We start from the raw sequence: 22,778 nt of genomic DNA on the forward strand, positions 1-22,778 counted from the left end.
TTGTGGTCATATATGTTTGAATGCCAAGAAGAGAGTGTAATTCATAAAAAATGTGGAGTAGTTGATAAATACTCTCTCCGCCTCACATTAATTGTCCACTTTTGTTATTTTTGTTCGTCTCCAATAATTGTTCATTTTCAATTTTTTACTATGAATGATAAATAAGTTTCACATTCCACTAACTCATTTCACTCACATTTTACTATAAGATTAATATATTTATATAAAAATGTGATTCATATTCAATTAACCTTTTCAAATCATTTATTTTTACATTTCTTAAAATCCGTAATTGAACAAAAATGAACAATTATTGGGAGATGGATGGAATAACTCTTTAAATAATAAAAAAGCATCCATGTTTATATATTTTGTTATTATGTTGGATGCGATCAAAATTTATGAGCATTTAATACAATACAAGTTATACAATCGATATTATTGAAATACTACTACTGTAATCTCGACTTTGTACAAAACTTCGAATCTAAGCAAATCAAATATACTCCGTTAAACTTAAAGGTATGCATATTACCACGAATAATCCAACATAATTTTGCTTGAATAATATTTGTGATTGGGAAAGGATATGCTCACCCCCCAGAAAGGAAAAGTGAAATACTACAATAATATCAATCAATGAATGGGATGAAAATATAATACAGATTCTTTTTATATTCCGCTTGACTTTGGACGTGCATCGAACCTTTCCAGAAAATGGCATTTCACTTTTTTCAGTAAAAAATAAATAAATACAAAAGTGATTCGCAATTTCATAATTTCATGGCCGACTGAGCTCTTCTTTTTATACTGTATCACATTAATAATTAATGGGACGACAGTTCTTGCAACAACAAAACAAAACAAAAAAGAAGAGAGATATCATACTTATAATAGATGTACTCCTATTTGCTTACTTCAGTATTTGTTTTTGCCCTCAATAACGTCGTGCCTATTTTTTTTCATTATGCTGGTAATCATTATTAATTAGTTAATAATATTTGTATAATTTAAAATATATGTTACGCTTGTTGAAATAAAGGCAGCCTCCTTTATGGAGTACATAAATATTCAAATATTTCTTAAAATTTCACCACTCTATTGTTATAATTAGTCATTCTTGACATCACTTAATAATCTATTGCATCCATTGGAAAAAATAAAATATAGAGTTTTACAGTATTCAATCACTCGAGAGGTGATTTCTAGTATACAAACTCTAATAGTTGAGTCATTTCTTTTTTTTTGACAAAACTTTATCATCTCTCATACTTTATTATCACTCCCTCTCTCTTACTTTCACGGCAAAAAACTTATCTTTTAGTGACATAAAATTTGAGACGCAATCACTTGTGTTGGAAAGTTTTAAAAAATAACAACATTAGGAAGCAAAAGAAAGCGTTCCTAAATTAAGGAAAAATTCACTTAATCTTTTGTTTTTATAGGCCACTTCTATTTGGATCCTCTAATTTTAGTTGGGACACTAATAATAAGGACGCTTTTAAGCGCTGATGGTATATTTAGAAACATAAATTAACATCCTTAATTAAATTAAAAAGTGTCTTTAACATTTTATTTTTTGGTATTAATAATTTATTCTTTTCTTAGTATACTATCTGTGCTTTAACATTTAATATATCAATTTTTAAAGAAATGATGTAACTACCTCGAAATAGACGAAGTATAGGAGTACTATATACTGTTATATGTTGGATATTCATTGTTAGAGAATCGTTGGAACTAGGGCTGCATGATGACCAGTGGATGCTGCTAATGTCTAAAGTTGTAAACACAGTGGTCTTGTTGTAATTAGCGAACGTAGTTAATTAAACTAAATAAGATTGATTAGTGCGTCTAAGTGTACTTTTATTTCCACGGATTAGCTGGTTGATTTGATCCAATGATGGATGTGTGTGGTACAACAATAGTAAACTTTCCCTTAGAGCATCTCCAATCGTCGTCAAAATCGGCGTGCCCACGCCGATTCTTGGGCTGACGCCGATCCTCACGGCGCCATTGTAGGCCCCGGATCGGCGTCAGACCGACGTCAGATTTTTATTTTTTTTAAAAAATTTTCCGAAACACTATATATACGCGCTCCCGGGGGAGTGTCTCAGACTCCCCCGGCTCCCGTGGTAGGTGGTTGGCCTCCGATGACCGGGTACTACAACATGTACCCGTGGCAGCAGATTGTACTTTTTTCTCGTATTTGTCTCGTAAATTATTGTACTTTTTAAAATTTTAATAGTATTATTCAATTTTCCCGTATTTGTCTCGTAAATTAAATTATGTATGTTGCTACGATTGTAAATTAAATTATATAATTGTTATTAGTGATGTGGATAGGCTATGGGAAGGCTATGTGAGGGCTATTGGATGTCCGGTTGCATGCCCAGATGATGTGGCAGGAGGATTTTAGTGTTGATGATGTGGCAGTGGGAAGGCTATGTGAGGGCTATTGGATGTCCTCCACCATTGGAGATGCTCTTAATAGAAGTCGCCACTTGTTCCACGTAGCAATGTGACTACTCCATGTTAGGCCTTCCGCAACGCGTCCCTTAGCCATCACTTATCTCATCCCGAAGTGACGGAATGGTTAAGGGACGGCGTTGCAGCCTTCCGTCTACATCCCGTCACGGAGAAACGCCCGTCCCGAATGGATAGCTTGCGAGACGTCTCGCCACGCACGTTGGCGACGTGGCGAGCTCCGGTTCGTCCGTGACGCCCTCTCACCGGCCCACGAGTGGACGTCGTTTTTATCCGGAAAAGTGTTTTTTTTTTGTTTATTTTTTTAAAAATTCAGGAAAAATTCAAAAATAAAAAAAATATCCCAAAAAAATATACTAGCCGTTTATAGGCATTTTTTACAAATTTTTAATTTTTTTTAAAGCCTCCAATCACTTCTATAAATATCAAATCATTCCCACAAATTAATCCACCATAAAAAATATGTTTTTTATTTAAATTATGTATTTTTAATTTTTTTAGGATTTTATTAATGAGGTTTTTAATTTTTATAGAATTTTAAGTTGTATTTTTATTTTATTTAATGAAGTGTGTTTTTTATTAATTGAATTTGTTGGAAATAAAAATAAAAAATGAAATTGAATGAATAGTAATTCAAGAGACGGTTAAGGGACAGATAAGAGATGGAGGGTTGCAGGTTCCGTCCCTTGGTTAAGAGATAGAGTAAAAAAGTACAGTGGGCCCCGTGAATAGTAATTTAAGGGACGGTTAAGGAACATATAAGTGACAGTGTTGCAGATAGCATTATTATTGCTTTTAATTGGTCAATTGTATATACAATAATGATTAATTGATTTAATCTTAGTTTTTTATTTTTGACACGTTTATAACCTACTGCAATAATAATACTTTAATAAATTGTACAGATACTCGAAAGTAAAATAAAATATGAGTAAAAATAAAATACAATAATACTCCACATTTTATCGTATATTTTCTCCACATCTAAATCTTTAGTTTCTTTCAGCAATATGATTGCTTCCCCTAACACTAACACCCAAATTATTCACCATTTCATAATGTTGACTTGTTGAGTCATTATAAAGTTACAGTCCTTCATTTTAAAAATTTAAATAAAACAATACAGTCCATCTTGAATTTAGATTAGATCTTTAATAGATTTAAGAATCTGAATGCTAAAGGCAAAATCAACTTAGTTGGGACGGGAAGAAGGGAGCATTTAAATATCTTTAATATACCTGAATACAGCACTGTCATTTTTATTGGACCAAAAGCCACAAAATCAATAATAGCTTACAGCAAACATCCTTCTATTCTATTAGGCCTGAATACAGACAGCACTGTCATTTTTATTGGACCAAAAGTCCCAAAATCAATAATAGCAAACATCCTTATATTTGGCCCAATATAGTGAGCTTTGTTGCTCAGATATTTCCCAGTTCGCCATATTATTTTTCTTCTTTTTGTGACTATAATCAGAAAAACGTTCTAATAGGCATCTATACTAAATTAAAATGGACAAATAGAGGTAAATAAATGAAAAGAGTCAATGATGTAGTATATTTTTCCTTTATAAGTCACTGTAGTTCTTTTCAAATGATGGCTGAAATTCTCAATTAAAATAAGCAATTTTCTACTGATAGTAATGTACAACTATTCTTTATTTAAAATCTAATGACCAACCTTGCAATATGCACAAGCAAATATTTACTACTCCATGATTATACAATGTATATTCAATTCTCGGATCACTCTATAGGCCCAACATGAAGGCCCAATAAATCACATGTCTGAAAACGTAATCGGTTTTGCGAGGGGCATAACCGTCAATAAGGCCTAATCCAAACCCCTAAAAAAATTAAGCGACTTTGCACCGTCAAAACTATTTCTCTCTCTCTCCTCAACTCCGCGGCGTAGATCCGAGGAGTTTTTGGCTCTTCGTCGCCGCAAAAATCAACACCGTCTCTATCTTCAGATCTCTCTTTTGATTCAGGTAACCTCACCACTGACTTTGTTTTCTCGCCTTGAAAGTTCGTGCGTTGTTCGTATTCCTGTATTCGTCGGATTAGGTTGATTTGTGTCTGCCTCGATTGTTTCGATCGGAATGTTTTGCTTTGCTTTTTTACTATTTACGTTTCGTTTTCCTCTTTTGCAGCCTTGATCTGAATCATGTGTATTTATTTGGAATATCTACTTGTTCGTTCTGCTTTTTTTTGTTGCGTGATTGAAGATTTTCATTTAATTTTTCTGAGCTACTAGTTATCTTTGTGACCGTGGAGTGAGAACTGACCTGCTTCCTTTTAGTGTTAGAACCAGAAATAGTGTTTTTTATCTAGGATTAGGTTTGGCTATATTCACTTTAGTAGCTGCTGCTATGGATAGGAGGAATTTTGATTTGTACTATTAAGTTGTTATTTTTTTTCCTAATTGAACTATGCACTCTAGTTTGCATTGCTGATATTGTTTTCGCATAGTGAGAGCGATAGTTCTTTTGTTTATTTATGTTTGTCTTCTCTTTCAGTCATGGCTGGATTAGCACCCGAAGGCTCTCAATTTGATGCTCGCCAGTTTGATACAAAGATGAATGAGTTGTTAGTTTTTATTCATATGCTTCCATCTTGTCTCCTATGTTCCATAGAGAAGTACTTATTTAGTACTACATGTGTTTTCTCCTTGTATTCGCTAACCATTCAAATAAATGATTACAGGCTTGGAGCTGAAGGTGGCGAGGAATTCTTTACGAGCTATGATGAGGTCTATGACAGTTTTGATGCCATGGGCTTACAGGAAAATCTTCTGAGAGGCATCTATGCCTACGGTATGCAGAACAAAAACCTTCAAATAAATTTAATAGATTGCTTGTCGGTGCGGATATAATGTTTATGCATGATGAAACTAAAGTGTTCAGATCAATCTCATTTTCTGTTTCTGGCTATAAGAAATGCAATGTGACATCCACTCTCTATAGTGTTCTTACATATTATTCTCTGAAGGTTTTGAGAAGCCGTCTGCAATTCAGCAGAGAGGTATTGTTCCCTTCTGCAAGGGGCTTGATGTGATTCAACAAGCCCAATCTGGAACTGGGAAAACTGCCACCTTCTGCTCTGGGATCCTTCAGCAGCTAGACTATAACATTGTTGAATGCCAGGCTCTTGTTCTGGCACCTACCCGTGAGCTTGCCCAGCAAATTGAGAAGGTGATGAGAGCTTTGGGCGACTATCTTGGTGTCAAAGTTCATGCTTGTGTGGGAGGTACCAGTGTGCGTGAAGATCAGCGCATTCTGTCCAGTGGAGTTCATGTTGTGGTAGGTACTCCCGGACGTGTGTTTGACATGTTGAGAAGGCAATCTCTGCGCCCGGATTACATCAAAATGTTTGTGTTGGACGAGGCTGATGAAATGCTCTCCAGAGGGTTCAAGGATCAGGTTTTCATTTAGCCCTTTCTAACTCGCATTCTCATTTGCTTTTTGTGCTCTAATCTATAGGGATGTCAATCGGGCCGGCCCACCGGGTTTCGGGCCGACCCTACTCGGGTTGTGGGTCAATCGAGTGCGGGCTAATCGGGTTGAGATTTTTTCGGGTTATAAAAGTTCAACCCTAACCCTAAACGCTCGGGTTTCGGGCTGGCCCAGCGGGTTAATCGGGTTGCTACCGATAAAATTAACATGCGATTAATCCAATAAATAATGACAAAAATTAGTTATATTTATAAAATGTAAATATTTAGTTATGATAAATTTGAGATTTATACTTAAACTCAAACACAAACATGATCAAATACTAATATTTGAGATTTGTGTAAAATAAAACATAAATTTAAATATTTTAAAGCATGTTTTAAAACATGTTTATAAATTTAAATATTTATTAATGAATTAGAAGTTTCTAATTTATTTATTTATTTATTATTATATTAATAAAAATTTAATATATAATTTATATGTTTAATATAAAATTGAATGTTATTTTTTAGTTATCTATATTATAAAAATAATCAATGAAATTGTCCAATTCGGAGTCAAACAAATAGAACAATAGAAATTTTATCGGGTTTTCGGGCCAGGCCATCGGGTTTTCGGGTTTGACCCTAACGGGTTGCGGGTTAATCGGGTGCGGGCTAATCGGGTTGTAATTTTATCGGGCTAGAAATTTTCAACCCTAACCCTATAAATTTGGCGGGTTATTCGGGTCAGCCCACGGGTTGCGGGCTACATTGACATCCCTACTAATCTAGTCGCTGCTCGCACAAAATTAGTTGTTGTTTATCACTAGTTTTCAGACGACGTACATCAGAATAGATACTCACAGCTTCCACTTATTTTGGAGTTTTGCTTCTTATGCTACTAGTTTATATCTAACACCTGTGGTTTGTTATATTAGATCTATGACATCTTCCAGTTGCTGCCTCCCAAGATTCAAGTTGGTGTGTTCTCCGCTACTATGCCACCAGAGGCTCTTGAGATCACAAGGAAATTCATGAACAAACCGGTTCGTATCCTTGTGAAGCGTGATGAGCTAACTCTAGAGGGTATCAAGCAGTTCTACGTTAATGTGGACAAGGAAGACTGGAAGCTTGAGACCCTCTGTGATCTCTATGAGACCCTGGCCATCACCCAAAGTGTCATCTTCGTCAACACCAGGCGCAAGGTTGACTGGCTGACCGACAAGATGCGCAGCCGTGACCACACTGTCTCTGCCACCCACGGTGACATGGACCAGAACACAAGAGACATCATCATGCGGGAGTTCAGATCCGGCTCCTCCCGTGTCCTCATCACCACTGATCTCCTGGCCCGTGGTATCGATGTGCAGCAGGTCTCCCTTGTCATCAACTATGATCTGCCGACACAGCCGGAGAACTATCTACACCGTATTGGACGAAGTGGGCGGTTTGGGAGGAAGGGTGTTGCCATAAACTTTGTGACCAAGGATGACGAGCGCATGCTCTTCGACATTCAAAAGTTCTACAATGTGACGGTGGAGGAGCTCCCAGCCAACGTTGCTGACCTCCTCTAGAGAGAAAGAGGATTGAGGCGCGGAGGTTAATTTTCCTTTGCTTCTGAGTAACTTATGCCCCTTATTTCACTAGGTTAGTTTTAACGTGTGGAAGGGAGATTTTAAGTGCCATTATTTAGAGGGGACTTCTCCCAAAACTACTACAAAATTTTTGGTTTTTGTCTGTGTTGTAATTGTCTAAAGAATTTGGATGATATTTGGATTTCATATTTGGGTATTTTAAGTTAAAACTTAATTCGCTTTGTTTTTTTGTTTGTGTGATATTCTCTTCCAATAATTTAGAATTTTTTGGTATTTGATTGCTGTTGATATTTCACTCTCAGTGGTGTGACATTGAACTGTACCGAAAGTTGAAATCTTGAAAAGAATTTATTTAAATTTTGAATGGGTCTATTATGTCTTCTTTTTACACCTAGATACTAATTGTCAATGAGTATTAACTTATGGACTTATTATCCCTGGAAAGCAATTGAAGTATTATTCTTTATAAAAAATAGAGATGAAGAAAAAGAAGTCTACGTGAACTAGGGTCTAGGAGAGAGATAGAAATCATAGAATTAATAATTTGCTTATCATCATATATTGATACTTATACCTATGTTGTTTCCTAGAAACATCAATTCCTTAATTTTGAAGACAACCTGTTCTCTTTCTGCCTTTGCCATTTCCTACATTGGAATTATTAGTCTGTTCGAAATGTCATTATGCTACTAAATTACTACTAATTATTAATGTTTTTGAGAAAATTATGCTACTAAATTATTACAGTATAGTATATAGATGTAGCAAGCCATTTTTGGAATTCAAAACGAAATTTGGACTAATGTGAAAGTTTATAATTATCTATGAATCTACACGTAGAAAATTTTAGTGGAGGCATCTAGAAACCAACTCAAGCCACATGTTTTGATCTCATAGTTTCATCGCAAATTGAATATCAAGATATTTTGTTAGTTGTTTAATTTTTTAATTTATACTAGTATTATTATGTTTTGGAATAAAAACACAATTTCTAAAGTTGTAAGTAGGGATGTCAATGTAACCCGAACCCGCGGGCTGGCCCAAATAACCCGATAAAAATACAGGGTTAGGGTTGTAATTTCGCAGCCCGAATTTAAAATCGGGCCATTCGGGCTGACCCGTTCGGGTTGTCGGGTTTGGCGGGCTGACCCGTTCGGGTTACGGGTCGGCCCGTCGGGTTGAAAGCTTCTGCACAGCGAGCAGTTTTTGTAACGGTCATAACTTTCTCTACAAAGCTCCGATTGAGGCGTGCAATATATCCACGCGAAGCTCTTTCGAAGACGAAGAGAATGATATGTATTAGAGGTTTATCAGACTTCAAAATCACGAGAAACATTGACTCAAACAAGGCTGCTGCGCATCCACATATTTTGTGTACATTTTCTAATCCATTTTCTATCATTTCTAAACAAACATGTAAACATACCAAAATATAGAAATATAATCAAAATAATCCAAGACAACCCTCTAAAACCATGCAAAATCCAAATACGTCAACCGACTATATAAGATCACGAAAAAAATCACTATGTGGTTCATGGATTCACTCTTAAACGATCCGAGACTGGTTCAGCACCAACTGGCAGAGCAGAGCGTGGGACTTGGGGTCCACCACCAATACGATAGATTAACAAATCACTGAAATTGGCTGTATTCGAATGAGGGGAAAGATCGTTCGCAGGGCTGTAGAAGTACTCCTGCAGTCAAGGTGAAAGGCAGCTCAGAGGAGGAACACAAAAATAGAAATAATGCTGGTAATGTAGAATCAAATAACCATGTTATTAGTTTGAAGACGCATACACGTATTCTAGAACCCCTGGCCTTCTGACGGACTTTTGCATTTCTCGAGACTACACCACCAGAATAAATTATATCACAAGTAAGACATTGATGTACAAGGCAAGGAACGTTTTCAAACAGTCCAAAAAGAACATGTTCAATAGGCACGTGCAGACCAGCAAAAAACAGATACCTGACCCAAAACCAGAACAAATGCCATAAGAGCAGAACATCTGGTGTTTTCTTCTTCAAATATCCTAACTTTAGTGTTGGACATCAACACGACAAGCCAGAATTTGTTTCATTTTATCAAGAAAAACCATTCCTTTACAGGATTAAATTGAAATGCTGCAAAGAGCAGAGCATTGTGAAGTAGTGGCAAACCCTTTCATCATCCATGCAATCATTTACTCATCTCAACTCAACAAGATATCACCGCATTACCATGTGGATACAGCACAAGGAAACTCTTCATATCCTCCATTTTACAATTTTCTATTATGGAAGTATTAGCAGAACACTCACAATTTTACAAACGTAAATCGTGGCAGAACATGTTATACAATAAACAGAGAGACTAGATGAGTAAAAGAAACGAACATGAACATAATGCTACCTGAGAATCATCAGAATCACTGGGTGAAGCTTTTGCACGGTTTCGTCTAGCATCCAGCACAGCATGTAATGCTATCAGATACGCGACTCAATCTTGTTATCACAACGAGATCGATTCCGGAACGAGAAGAACGAATACTTGATATGAAAATGAATAAGCAAAAAAACAATTCTTGGAGAGTCAATGGAAATCTTGTGTTTTATTTGTGTGGAAGATTACAAAACTCTTGGATGAAAAAATTTTCTTTTCTTTTTCCACAGCTCGGCTCTATTTAACTAACACTTATCTAACAACTAGTTCAACCTAACGGCTTTCATTTAAAGCTAACTAACTAGTCGCATCCGACGACGTGCATCAGTTAATAACAACTGTCAACTCCGAACTCGTTTAAGTTCGGCCAACACCGAGCACCAACACCGAGCACTGAGCACCGAGCTCAACACCGAACATTGAGCTCGGTTAATCCCTGAGCACGACTACAAACTCGACCAATCACCGAGCATGATTGCAGTTCGTCAGATCACTGAACAGCATATCGGTCCCTAATCGCCGAACAGTATATTGGTAACCGAACTGAACTGATTGTGCAGGTTTGCCCCAATCCTCATAACAAATCTCCACCTTGGGACATAACTGGACAATCCATAGATTTCATCCATCTTCCACAATCACTCCAGCTGAATCAGATTCACCAAATCCATGCAATACTTCAACTTAAGTCCGGGCAACACCTTTGTTAGCATATCAGCTGCATTGTGCTCAGTAGCTACCTTTTCAATCTTCACTGAGCCCATTTCAACTTCATCCCTCACAAAATGAAGCTTAATATCCACATGCTTGCTCCTCTCATGGAATGTCTGATGTTTTGACAAACATATGGCACTATTTGAATCACATAATACAGTCACAGCTCCTTGATCAACTCCAAAATCCGAGCAGATTCCTTTCAGCCACATGCTCTCCTTTATGGCCTCAGCCATGGAAATATATTCTGCCTCAGTTGTTGAGAGTGCCACCACAGATTGCAAACTCGACTTCCAACTTACAGCAGCTCCATACATGCAGAAAACATAGCCGGATTGGGACTTCCTTGTGTCAATGTTAGTAGCAAAATCAGAATCACAATATCCCAATAGAGGCTGTGCATCAAAATTCTTACTTCCATCAAACAGTATGCCATAATCCTGAGTACCATTCAGATACCTTAGTATCCATTTTAAAGCATGCCAATGCTCCATACCTGGATCTGCCATGTATCTGCTCACAACACTTATGGCTTGGCTGATGTCTGGCCTTGTACACACCATGGTGTACATGATGCTTCCCACTATGTTTGCATATGGGATTTTATCCATCTCTCTTCTCTGACTATCATCTTTAGGGCACTGATTTACACTGAGCTTAAACTGCTGGCTCAGGGGCACACTCACTGGTTTGCTTTTATCCATCTGAAATTTCTTGATCACATTCCTGATGTAATCTTTCTGAGTTAGCCATATCCTTTTCTTGTCTCTATCCCTTATGATCTCCATTCCAAGGATCTTCTTTGCATCTCCAAGATCCTTCATATCAAATTCAGATTTCAGATCACCTTTCACTAACTCCACCTCTTCCTTATGCTCTGCAGAGATCAGCATATCATCTACATACAATAGTAGATATGCCACAGCAACTCCACCTCTTCTCTTGATGAAGACACAATGATCATACAAAGACTTCTCAAAACCGATCTTATGCATGAACTCATTGAACCTGAGATACCACTGTCTTGAACTTTGTTTTAGACCATACAAGCTTCTTTTCAGCAAACACACCTTTCCTTCATTTCCTGGTTGGACAAAACCAGGAGGCTGCTCCATGTAAATTTTCTCTTCGAGCTCTCCATGAAGAAAGGCTGTTTTGACATCGAGTTGCTGCAATTCCCAATTTCTCTGAGCAACAATGGCAAGTAGAATCCTGATGGAGCTATGCTTTACCACAGGGGAGAATATTTCATTATAATCTACTCCCTCCTTTTGTGTAAAGCCTTTGGCCACCAACCTGGCTTTAAATCTGATTTGATTGTTGTTGAAGGCCTCAATTTTCTTCTTAAAAATCCATTTACAACCAACTGTTTTCTGATCAGTTGGCCTCAACACCAAAATCCATGTGTGATTTTTGTACAAGCTATCAATCTCCTCCTGCATGGCTAATAGCCACTGATCCTTCTCCGGACTCCTTATTGCTTCCTTGTAATTTGAAGGCTCATGATAGTCCATCTCCTCAGCTATGGCCAGTGCATAGTGCATCATATCAAAATCCTGAAATCTGGAAGGGAGCTTGATCCTTCTTCTGGTTCTGTCTCTTGCAACCAGTCTCTGTGGAGTCTTGATGTTACTTTCATGTTCAGAGGATCCACCAACACTGGTTTCTTGTGAATTTCTCACAGTATCTGGTGGACTTCTTACAGCATCAGATGAGGATTCCCTCTGACCCTCCACCTCAAACTCAACAGTCTGAACTTGCTTCATGAAGAAAGGCATTTCAGATTCCCTGAAAATAACATCCCTACTGATGACAACCTTCTTATTCCCTTCCTCACAGCACCATAATCTGTAACCTTTAACTCCAACCTGATAGCCTATCATCACACATCTGAGAGCCCTTGGTTCCAGCTTTCCTTGTTTGATGTGAGCATATGCTCTACACCCAAATGGTCTTAATTTTGAATAGTCTCCATAAGATCCATACCATCTACTATCCGGAGTCTGATTTTCAATGGCAGCAGAGGGGCATTTGTTGATTAAAACAACAGCTGTGGAGGCTGCTTCTGCCCAAAATGGTTTTGACATTCCAGATGCTATCAACATGCATCTTACCCTTTCAAGAATGGTTCTATTTATTCTCTCGGCGACCCCATTTTGTTGTGGGTTGTGAGGCACCGTTCTATGCCTTTTAATTCCTTTTCTCTTGCAAAACTCATCAAACTCATGGGACAAAAATTCCAGCCCATTGTCAGTTCTTAGGCATCTCAAAGGCTTCCCCTTTTCTAGCTCAACTGCAGTACACCACTCCTGAAATTTCTTGAAGGTCTCTGACTTTTCTTTCATGATCATTATCCAAACCTTTCTTGAAAAATCATCAACAAATGATAAGAAATACCTGCCTCCTCCAATGCTATTTACTGGTGCAGGGCCCCATATGTCACTGTGAACATATTGGAGAGGTTGTGTTGAGTTATGTTTGCCCACTCCATATGGCAGCTTCTTGTTTTTGCCAAGAATACATTCTTCACACGATCCAATGGCTCTTTGTATCTCTGAATCAGCCATCTGAATAATGCCTTGCTTTACCAGCTGCATCAGCCCAGTGTCCCCCACATGGCCCAGCCTAGCATGCCAATTGATGGTCTTTTGTGTGTTGTTAGCTGTTCCAGCAACTGCCTCAGCTTTCAGATAATAGAGCACATTGTTTCTGACAGCCTTCATGATCATTTGGCCATCCTTTTTGACAAGCATCTCTCCACCAAAGAGAGTCAATTCGTAGCCATTCTTCTCAAGAAGACCCAAGGATATAAGATTCCTTTTAATGGATGGGATGTATCTCACATCAGTGAGAGTTCTGAAAATTCCATTGTCCATCCTCAAACATATGCTCCCAACACCCCTTACATCACACACATGGTCATCTCCCAGCAACACCGAGCCTTCAGATTCCTTTAAATCTTGGAACCAGTCGAGATTGGAGGACATATGGAAACTGCAGCCTGAGTCCATGATCCATAGCCTTGATAATGGGCTATCCTCCACCACATTGAGAGCTCTTGCCTCTTCAATTTCCTCAGTGATAGCTGCTGTACCATCTCCTTTGTGATTTTCAGATTGCTTTTTCTTCCAAGCAAAACAATTTTGCTTGATGTGTCCTGGTTTCTTACACCAGAAGCAGCTTCTAGATTCCTTTTGATCTCCTTCCTTAGATGATCTTGGCTTCCACTTGTCAGATGGGGGTTTCTTGAATTTGAATTGTTTCTTTGAAGTTGCCTTCACATTGAGGCTTTCAGCAGCTTGATCGATTGGCTTGCTGACACATTTCTGCATTGCCTTCAGCTTTAATGCAGAAAATACCTCCTCCAAAGTCACTTTCGAATCCCTTCCAAGAAGTATTGAGTCTTTGAATTGCTCAAAACTCTGAGGCAGAGCATTCAATAACATCAAAGCTTTATCCTCATCTTTCATGGGATCATCCACACCCTCAAGATCATCTATATACTTTCGAAAATCTTCCAGCTGATCCGCCAGATTCTTGGAGTCAGAAAATCTAAAGTTGAACAATCTTTGCTTGAGATGCAACCTATTGGAGATTGACTTCTCCATATATATTTTCTCCAATTTCTCCCACACTCCCGCGGCATCATCCTCTTTCTGAACCTCCCTCAAGACTCTATCGCTGAGGCACAAGACAATCGAGCTATACGCCTTGTATTCCAGTTCTTGACATTTCGCCGCATCCATCCCTTGAATCTCTTTCTTGTCCGTCTTGGATTTCACATAATCCCAGACGCCTTGCTGCATCAGAACAGCTCTCATCTTCAATCTCCACAGGCCGAAATCATTTTCGCCGGTGAATTTCTCAACGTCGAACTTTGCGGTAGACATTGTTGAATTCGTCGTCCTTCTTCGATTCCCACAGACGGCGCCAATTTGTAATGCTATCAGATACGCGACTCAATCTTGTTATCACAACGAGATCGATTCCGGAACGAGAAGAACGAATACTTGATATGAAAATGAATAAGCAAAAAAACAATTCTTGGAGAGTCAATGGAAATCTTGTGTTTTATTTGTGTGGAAGATTACAAAACTCTTGGATGAAAAAATTTTCTTTTCTTTTTCCACAGCTCGGCTCTATTTAACTAACACTTATCTAACAACTAGTTCAACCTAACGGCTTTCATTTAAAGCTAACTAACTAGTCGCATCCGACGACGTGCATCAGTTAATAACAACTGTCAACTCCGAACTCGTTTAAGTTCGGCCAACACCGAGCACCAACACCGAGCACTGAGCACCGAGCTCAACACCGAACATTGAGCTCGGTTAATCCCTGAGCACGACTACAAACTCGACCAATCACCGAGCATGATTGCAGTTCGTCAGATCACTGAACAGCATATCGGTCCCTAATCGCCGAACAGTATATTGGTAACCGAACTGAACTGATTGTGCAGTTTTGCCCCAATCCTCATAACACAGCATGCACATTGATATAGCTGATCATGGGCGTCACAGAAAAACAGTTAAACCGGCAATGTGTAGAAACATTCCACGGTGATAAACTATGATTACCTCATCAGCCGTATAATCAGTTTCAGTAGAACCATCAATTTCAATTGTAGCGCCATACCAAGTAAAAACCTGAACGGAAATACATACAATAATCTAAGCATAATCCCTTTGAGTTAGGTTAAAAGCTGCGAAATCGAAGACAAAAATTGTCATGTGATTGAACATAGACTTTTCGAAATTACGGAAATGAAATGATCAAAACTATTACTACTACTACTACATACAGCAAATTTGTGCCCTGGAGGAAACGAGAGGCGAATCTCCGTTCCAAATATCTCGGCAGTGCCGCTGACCAACCGCAGGCGAAGAGGAAAATCGGGACCGACTTCGATTCTCAACTCACACTCTTTGTCAAGCTTTACATGTCTTACTGTTTCCGAGCTACCTGGCGGCGCGGTCGGAGCTACGGCGCAGCCGCCGTAAGCCATTTGGAGCTGTTTCGCTGTATCTGTTGAACAAGCATTGTGTCATAATACTCTTCAAATTTATATAGGCCTAAATTGAATTACACTATGTCTATGAGGTTAAATATTGTTGTAGGAGTATTAATTTAAAAATAAATACTACTACTTAAATTACATAATAGAAATAAATAAATTATCTATTAAACTGATAGTTTTACCAAGCTTTATCATTAGGATTAGGACTATTAATTTAGTATGTTTATAAATTATTGCCTTAGAAGATTAACATTTATTAAAAAAAATATCATGAAGATATTTCTCATTGAACTCAACACTAAAGCCAACACTGCTCGATTGAGGTCATCGCGACCTTGATTGCCACGATCGGCTTGTCAACACATCGACGACCAAAAGTGAAACGATATACGCATTCTCGTCTCATAAAAATCATTTTCGCTCCGCTTAGCCTTAACATGTGTCCCCTTTAAAAATTATGATGTGTTGGTTGTATAGGATGTTATCACCTTCGAAGGTCGTAACCCTTTGTCACTGTCATTGTATCACACGTTTTGCTAATTTGAGACAAATAGAAAATAATTGCATTGCAAAACGAGTGAAAAACGCTTTTGAATTGATGACTAATAGTAACTTATTTTTTGGTCATGTCATCAAGAATACTATATAAAATAAGTATCCCTTAAAAATTACTTGGCTCATCAAAATCTAAGATAAGAAAGAGACATAGAGAGAGAGAGAGATGTAGACAAAATCTACAACCCATCAAAAGGACAACCCTAAAGCTGTGCCACCTTAAAAACTCCAAAACATAATCCTCTCTCATTTTGACCCACCATTTCTTCAATCAAATCAATAAATTCCAGAAAGAAAAAGGGGCCTTCTAGCCTGGCCTCAACAGAGATGCATGTGACATGCGGTCGAGTCAGGTCACAACGGGTAATTTATTCATAAATCTCGTTTCATGCCATTAAGGAGCGAGCTCTTGTTACCCTAGTAGGCCTGCCCGCCTTCGAGATGAAGAGATTCAATCAAATGATCGTCCAAACGAGCTTAAGCATATAATATTAGTATGAAAATAATTGATACAGCCTTTGAATCCATGTTTTAAGAACAACTGAAGTTCCTGTTGGACTGAATAAAAGAGTTAAGAGCTAAAAGCTTTAGACTAAATCATAAGTAGAGCTAAGATTTATTCATACACACATTCACAGTTTGATCAAGGCAAATTTTGCCTCTGCACCACAATACTGTTTTTTCCCTTATATTATATGCAAGAGCATGTTCATTTCAATGGGACCATAGACTAAGCATAAATCATATCTTCTATGATGAAAAGGCTCTCATGTTTGAATCGACGTTGCGCGTTTCACCACTGTAAACAAGAGTAAAAATCAAGCCTAAACAGAAGCAATAACTGTGATGGGAAGTTGAACTTTATGGTGGCCCCTTCCCAGACAAACTCTAAACACACTATGCAATAACAATTAACCACATCAGGTTTCTATCGAGTCGATAGGCCTACCACGAAAAGGAACTCCCCCTCACTTCTCTCTCTTCGGTGCGTAGTTCTCCAGTTGCTCCATCTGCCAGCTTTCATGAGGCGCAACGTGGTCATCAAAAGGGGCGTGCTGCTGCAAATTCAAAAATTGTACAAACTTGTTCAAGAAAACATTATACTACTATTCAAGAATGAACAGAACAAGCTGTGTTGATGATATTAGACTATCCTTTTACTTGCTACAATTTGAACACAAATACGGGATCCATTTACTGGAAACGAGGGCTTACACGGGTTATTCACAAACTACAATCACTCGTGAGACATTACCTCCATTTTTGTTAGCAGCTCTTCAGCAGTAGGAGCTGAAAGAACTATGTGCCTAGCAGCTTGTTTTATGAAGCCTTCTTCAACACCTTTATCGAATAACGCAAGCAAAGGGTCGTAGTAGCCATCAACGTTTAGCAAGCCAACCTGTAGTCCGCATCAAAAGTAAATAACTGGAAACATGTATATAATCCGACAAGACGAAGGAAAAGATGCATCACTGGCTTTTTATGGATCCCAAGCTGTGCCCAAGTTATCATCTCGAGTAACTCCTCCATCGTTCCATATCCTCCTAAGAAGTTCAAACGCTGCTCAGCAATTACAAAACTAAGAATCAAAATGAAACAAAGCTTCAGTTTTATACCTGGAAGAGCGATAAACGCTTCAGCCTCACGAGCCATATCAGCCTTCCTTTCGTGCATGTCAGAAACGATCCTCACTTCCCCAACGGTCTCTCCTGATATCTGTCGAGTGCAAGAGAAATCCATTGTGCCTTATTCGAGATTATAACTACTTCACCAGCATTATCAAAGATGGCACCAAAATCCAACTTCCTCACGGCACTTAGTAATACAACTAACTACAAATGCAGACAAGACTCAAAGATGGTGAAAAATAAGCTGCAAAAGTCCAAGATTTGAGGCCCAACTCAAGAAGACATCAACTTCATCAAGGCGATTAAGGGACAAATGCGTCGATTCATTTAGTAATACTACTAGTTATGAATGCAGATGAAACTCAAAGATGGTGAATAGAAGCTGCAAAATCTTGAGCACATACCTCAACAGGAACAAGCGCTTTAGGGATAACTCTGCACATTCAAGCAACAAATGCAGTCAAATTAGGCTAAGTAATAAGCCTGTAAACCCAGATTTCGGGCCAAGAAAATCATTCATCTAGAACCCTTACCCAAGAACATGGCAACCACCATCATAAACTCTCTGTGACAATAGTCCCATTAGCCCTACACTCCCACCTCCATAAACCAAGTTTATTTTCCTCTTCACCTGCATTCAAAATCACATTTTTACTAACAATAATCCATATTTAGCATTATCAAAATCGCATATATAAACAACAACAAAATAACATAATCAACAACAGTTCACATGTAACATCATGAACACACACACAGCTCAATCCTAAAAAAACACTCAAAGTCAATACTTTTGTCAACCATGATTAAGGTTTCAATACAAAGATTGACTTTATAATTGCAATAAAAAATGGTAAGAACAAACAGAAACACACACAGACATACCAGTTCATTTCCCAAGTCAATAGCTGCATCACTGAAGACTTGTCTGTGGCCTGGATTACTCCCACAGAAGACACATATTTTCTTGAACTTGTTGACGTTTCTTGAATTGAGTTCCATTCCAATTCAAATGCTCTCACAATCCCACAAAATCCAATCTTTAATAATGTGAGAGCCAAAAGATAACAAAAGAAAATGACCCTTCTCTTATGGAGTATCTCTCTCACTCACTCCTATAAATATACACAAGATACTAAGCCCATATCTCAATACACATGAAATAGACAAAACAAGCCTAAAAGTAATAAAGAATCGGAGAAAAATGGAAAAGGGAAAGAAAAAAGACAATCTGGGTATTTCTTGATTTTACTGAATAAAGAAGCCCAATAAATCATAAAAGGTTCATCAGACGTGTGTGTGTGTGTGTGTTTATTAATTTTTTTTTTTGCAAAAACTGGTTTATTAAAGATTAAAGAAAACACCAGGTAGCCCACATACTCTATATATGTCGGCATCTGAAATTTAAACCAATCCAAATTGCGTGTGAGATCTATACTCATCATATATATTAATCGAGAATAAAATTTTAAATAAGATTTGAATGCATCAAGAATCCAATCTTCGACCAGGATCGATACATTATAGTTGAACCTACTTCCTATAATATTTATTTTTAAAAATTGCTGCGATCATATTATTTGAATTGGTCTGCCTAGAATCGGATAAATTTTATGAAAGATTATTAATAATAGCACATGAAAGTCAAACATAGCTAGAATAATTTTATGTTATTAGACAAACAACCTTTAATGTTTAAGTTTACACAAGTAGTGCATGTTATAAATTTATAATTTACATGAATGAAGTATTTTTCATCTAAATGCATTTTTAAAAAAAATTATAAGTATAGATGACTAATCGAATTGATTTCTCGCTTCTTTGGGAGGCAAAACACAATTTGAACTCTATAAAATTTAGTGATTAATATGACCTTTTATATGATTGTGACTAAATAGAATTTTATTGGATACTATGTTTATTTCACTAGATTGTGTTTTTAATGGATCTTATATTTTGGCCAAGTCTTTTTTTGGACAATATAGGGTTGCACAATATATTTATGGATCTGGGAAGTAAAGTTAAGATTGTTGTCTCCAATTTCATTCGATTAATGTTGGAAAAATTGAATCAATAAAATATTATAAAAATATATTGAGGGGTCCTAATTAAGGTCCCAATAACACTACACTACAACTCTATCCCTACCGACTCATTGTCTCTCTCAAAAGTAATCTTCATATTTTGCGTTACAATAATATGGATCGAAATAATTTCAAACATTTATAGTTATTAGAGTGAACTACAAAAATGATCTTTGGACTATGGGTTTATCTCGTCCATAGTCATCGGACTTTAAAAATATCGCCAGACATCCCTGGACTAAGGGTTTATCTCGAAATTGGTCATTTTGCCATTTTTTTATATGAAAATACCCTTTTGAGGGTTTTGGCAATTTGGTCTTTTTACACTTTTAACATTTTAAATCTGATATTATTTCAGTGATGTACTAAATCTGATATTATTTCAAAATTATCATTCTTCGTCCCTTTTGTCATCCTTACTTGATTTCTTTATTTCAATATTAGATTTAATTTTATAAAATTAAATTTTAATTTTAGATTTTTAAATATTAATAAATTTTATTAATTAAAATTATTAATAAATAAGGTATGCCGACACCAACTTAGTTTTAATCGATATTTAATAGTTTTAATCGATATTTAATAGTTTTAATCATAAATAGATCATATAACACGATTATTCTGAAATAAATATGCATCTAATGTAAGACTAATATAATTTCCATTTATTTATTTGAAAACAATCAAAATAAACTAAAAAAATTAAAACAAAACCCTCCTATATAAAATTTTTAGTAATATCAAATTTTTAGTCAACATCATAATATATAATCACAAGCAATTATAACAATCGAACGAAGGCTGAGTAGAATAGCTCTTATTTTTCCATCATGATTATTATTTTTTTGTATTTCTTCGATTCAACTGAATATTATATTAAATAACAAAAATTAATAGTTTTAATCAATATTTATACTATCCATGAATTAATAATTTTAATTAATAAAAATTTATTGATATTTAAAAATCTAAATTTAAAATTAATTTTATAAAATTAAATCTAATATTGAAATAAAGAAAGTGAAGGATGACAAAAGGGAAGAAGAATGATAATTTTGAAATAATATCAGATTTAATACATCATTGAAATAATATCATATTTAAAATGTTAAAAGTATAAAAAGACCAAATTGTCCAAACCCCAAAAAGGATATTTTAGTATAAAAAAATGGCAAAAGGACCAATTTCGAGATAAACATTTAGTCCAGGGATATCTTACGACATTTTTAAAGTCCAAGGACTATGAGCGAGATAAAACCATAGTCCATGGACCATTTCTATAGTTCACTCTAGTATGAATTTTGAAGGGACAAAACTTTATAGAATGAACTTCAAAAATGGTCCCTGGACTATGGGTTTATCTCGCCCATAGTCCACGGTCTTTAAACATATCGCCAGACATCCCTGGACTAAGGGTTTATCTCGAAATTGGTCATTTGGCCATTTTTTTTATACAAAAATACTTTTTTGAGGGTTTGGGCAATTTGGTCTTTTTACACTTTTAACATTTTAAATCTGATATTATTAGAGTGATGTACTAAATTTGATATTATTTCAAAATTTTCATTCTTCTTCCCTTTTGTCATCTTCACTTTGTTTCTTTATTTCAATATTTGATTTAATTTTATAAAATTAAATTTCAAATTTAGATTTTTAAATATCAATATTTTTTTATTATTAAAATGATTAATTCATGGACACTACAAATATTGATTAAAACTATTAATTTTTGTTATTTAATATAATATTCAGTTGAATCAAAAAAAGTATAGAAAAATAATATTAACCATGATGGAAAAATAAAAGCTATTCTATTTAGTCTTCGTTCAATTATTATAATTGTTTGTGATTATATATTATGAAGCTGACTAAAAATTTGATACTAATAAAAATTTTATATAGGAGCATTTTTTTAATTTTCTAGTTAATTTTTATTATTTTCAAATAAATAAACGAAAATTATATTAGTTTTACATTAGTTGAATATTTAGATCAGAATAATCGTGTTATATGATCTATTTATGATTAAAACTATTAAATATTGACTAAAACTAAGTTGGCGTTGACATACCTTATTGATTAAATATTAGACACTATCAAATATTGATTAAAATTATTAATTTTTGTTATTTAATAATTTTAATAATTAATAAAAATTTATTGATATTTAAAAATTTAAATTTATAAATTATTTTTATAAAATTAAATCTAATATTGAAATAAAGAAACAAAGTGAAAGATGACAAAATGGAAGAAGAATGATAATTTTGAAATAATATCAGATTTAGTACATCACTAAAATAATATCAGATTTAATATGTTAAAAGTGTAAAAAGACCAAATTGCTCAAACCTTCAAAAGAGTATTTTCGTATCTAAAAATGGCAAAAAGACCAATTTCGAGATAAACCCTTAGTCATGGTCTCCATGGATGTGTGACGATATTTTTAAAGTCCAGGAACTATGGCCGAAATAAACCCGTAATCCAAGGGCCATTTTTGAAGTTCACTATTCTTTTAAACGGGCACATACGAAAAGGGTCCACGTTGCATAGTTTATTCATTTAATTTAAATTACTCAGTCGAGTCCATTCATTAATTTTGTTCCAGATTGGCCATCCCAATTCTCATCTTTGTTGTAACTTTTTAATAACCCTAAATTAGTAAGTTGATTACGCGTTATCTTGAATGATACGAAAATAATAGAATGCATTTATAATTTATTGTTTATTTACTTTTAGAGGCAAGTGGTGGATATGAAGATTTTAGGGGTGTGCATTCGGGTTTCGGTTCGGTTTTTTGCTAAAACCGAACCAAAACCGAAAAACCGA

The 22,778-nt window shown here is 36.0% G+C and overlaps 4 protein-coding genes across 12 annotated transcripts; 1 reads left to right on the forward strand and 3 right to left on the reverse strand.

Annotated features, from left to right (window-relative positions):
• Window positions 1-4,330: 4,330 nt before the first annotated feature.
• Window positions 4,331-7,737, forward strand: LOC121745381 (eukaryotic initiation factor 4A-3). Of its 2 annotated transcripts, XM_042139256.1 has the most exons (5): window positions 4,331-4,480; window positions 5,009-5,078; window positions 5,196-5,305; window positions 5,481-5,911; window positions 6,867-7,737. In XM_042139256.1, the coding sequence occupies exons 2-5, from the start codon at window positions 5,011-5,013 to the stop codon at window positions 7,500-7,502; spliced, it is 1,245 nt and encodes a 414-aa protein (XP_041995190.1). In that variant the 5' UTR covers window positions 4,331-4,480; window positions 5,009-5,010; the 3' UTR covers window positions 7,503-7,737. The 2 variants fall into 2 exon arrangements, with proteins under 2 accessions (XP_041995190.1, XP_041995192.1); XM_042139258.1 differs by lacking the exon at window positions 5,009-5,078 and having other exon boundaries at window positions 4,354-4,480.
• Window positions 7,738-8,942: 1,205 nt separating this feature from the next.
• LOC121745507 (protein CLP1 homolog) lies at window positions 8,943-10,120 on the reverse strand. Of its 3 annotated transcripts, none has more exons than XR_006038846.1 (3): window positions 9,919-10,120; window positions 9,324-9,373; window positions 8,943-9,220 (listed from the first exon to the last, which is right to left on the reverse strand). XR_006038846.1 is itself a non-coding variant. In XM_042139446.1 (3 exons), exons 1-3 carry the CDS (start codon window positions 9,981-9,983, stop codon window positions 9,059-9,061), a joined length of 399 nt encoding a protein of 132 aa, XP_041995380.1. In that variant the 5' UTR covers window positions 9,984-10,120; the 3' UTR covers window positions 8,943-9,058. The 3 variants fall into 3 exon arrangements, 2 of the variants coding, with proteins under 2 accessions (XP_041995380.1, XP_041995381.1); XM_042139446.1 differs by having other exon boundaries at window positions 9,324-9,495; XM_042139447.1 differs by lacking the exon at window positions 9,919-10,120 and adding an exon at window positions 9,496-9,909.
• A 4,904-nt stretch (window positions 10,121-15,024) lies between these two features.
• Window positions 15,025-15,719, reverse strand: LOC121745508 (protein CLP1 homolog). The gene is made up of 3 exons (XM_042139448.1): window positions 15,467-15,719; window positions 15,243-15,311; window positions 15,025-15,166 (listed from the first exon to the last, which is right to left on the reverse strand). The coding sequence occupies exons 1-3, from the start codon at window positions 15,668-15,670 to the stop codon at window positions 15,077-15,079; spliced, it is 363 nt and encodes a 120-aa protein (XP_041995382.1). The 5' UTR covers window positions 15,671-15,719; the 3' UTR covers window positions 15,025-15,076.
• A 631-nt stretch (window positions 15,720-16,350) lies between these two features.
• Window positions 16,351-19,185, reverse strand: LOC121745354 (cytokinin riboside 5'-monophosphate phosphoribohydrolase LOG8-like). Of its 6 annotated transcripts, none has more exons than XM_042139223.1 (7): window positions 18,751-19,184; window positions 18,399-18,496; window positions 18,270-18,300; window positions 17,711-17,953; window positions 17,493-17,636; window positions 17,187-17,295; window positions 16,351-16,671 (listed from the first exon to the last, which is right to left on the reverse strand). In XM_042139223.1, the coding sequence occupies exons 1-6, from the start codon at window positions 18,865-18,867 to the stop codon at window positions 17,206-17,208; spliced, it is 723 nt and encodes a 240-aa protein (XP_041995157.1). In that variant the 5' UTR covers window positions 18,868-19,184; the 3' UTR covers window positions 16,351-16,671; window positions 17,187-17,205. The 6 variants fall into 6 exon arrangements, with proteins under 6 accessions (XP_041995157.1, XP_041995159.1, XP_041995156.1 ...); XM_042139225.1 differs by lacking the exon at window positions 16,351-16,671 and adding an exon at window positions 16,831-17,036 and having other exon boundaries at window positions 17,187-17,292; window positions 18,751-19,185; XM_042139222.1 differs by lacking the exon at window positions 16,351-16,671 and adding an exon at window positions 16,831-17,036.
• Window positions 19,186-22,778: the final 3,593 nt, after the last annotated feature.

The sequence above is a fragment of the Salvia splendens genome, chromosome 8 (assembly GCF_004379255.2).
Source record: "Salvia splendens isolate huo1 chromosome 8, SspV2, whole genome shotgun sequence".
Classification (NCBI taxonomy): Eukaryota; Viridiplantae; Streptophyta; class Magnoliopsida; order Lamiales; family Lamiaceae; genus Salvia; species Salvia splendens.

Excerpts from the sequence above, each read along its gene's own strand:
- LOC121745507 (XM_042139446.1), bottom strand. The coding sequence starts at position 9,983 with ATGCTGTGCTGGATGCTAGACGAAACCGTGCAAAAGCTTCACCCAGTG. Across the intron at positions 9,496-9,918 it reads GTGATTCTGATGATTCTCAG|GTATCTGTTTTTTGCTGGTC; the intron begins GTAGCATTATGT and ends GTTTTGGGTCAG. Across the intron at positions 9,221-9,323 it reads CCAGGGGTTCTAGAATACGT|GAGTACTTCTACAGCCCTGC; the intron begins GTATGCGTCTTC and ends CCTTGACTGCAG.
- LOC121745354 (XM_042139223.1), bottom strand. The coding sequence starts at position 18,867 with ATGGAACTCAATTCAAGAAACGTCAACAAGTTCAAGAAAATATGTGTC. Across the intron at positions 18,497-18,750 it reads TTGACTTGGGAAATGAACTG|GTGAAGAGGAAAATAAACTT; the intron begins GTATGTCTGTGT and ends TTTTGAATGCAG. Across the intron at positions 17,637-17,710 it reads TTGGGATCCATAAAAAGCCA|GTTGGCTTGCTAAACGTTGA; the intron begins GTGATGCATCTT and ends TGCGGACTACAG.
- LOC121745381 (XM_042139256.1), top strand. The coding sequence starts at position 5,011 with ATGGCTGGATTAGCACCCGAAGGCTCTCAATTTGATGCTCGCCAGTTT. Across the intron at positions 5,306-5,480 it reads GAGAGGCATCTATGCCTACG|GTTTTGAGAAGCCGTCTGCA; the intron begins GTATGCAGAACA and ends TATTCTCTGAAG. Across the intron at positions 5,912-6,866 it reads CCAGAGGGTTCAAGGATCAG|ATCTATGACATCTTCCAGTT; the intron begins GTTTTCATTTAG and ends TTGTTATATTAG.
- LOC121745508 (XM_042139448.1), bottom strand. The coding sequence starts at position 15,670 with ATGGCTTACGGCGGCTGCGCCGTAGCTCCGACCGCGCCGCCAGGTAGC. Across the intron at positions 15,312-15,466 it reads CTCCAGGGCACAAATTTGCT|GTTTTTACTTGGTATGGCGC; the intron begins GTATGTAGTAGT and ends ATTTCCGTTCAG. Across the intron at positions 15,167-15,242 it reads CTGATTATACGGCTGATGAG|CTATATCAATGTGCATGCTG; the intron begins GTAATCATAGTT and ends GCCCATGATCAG.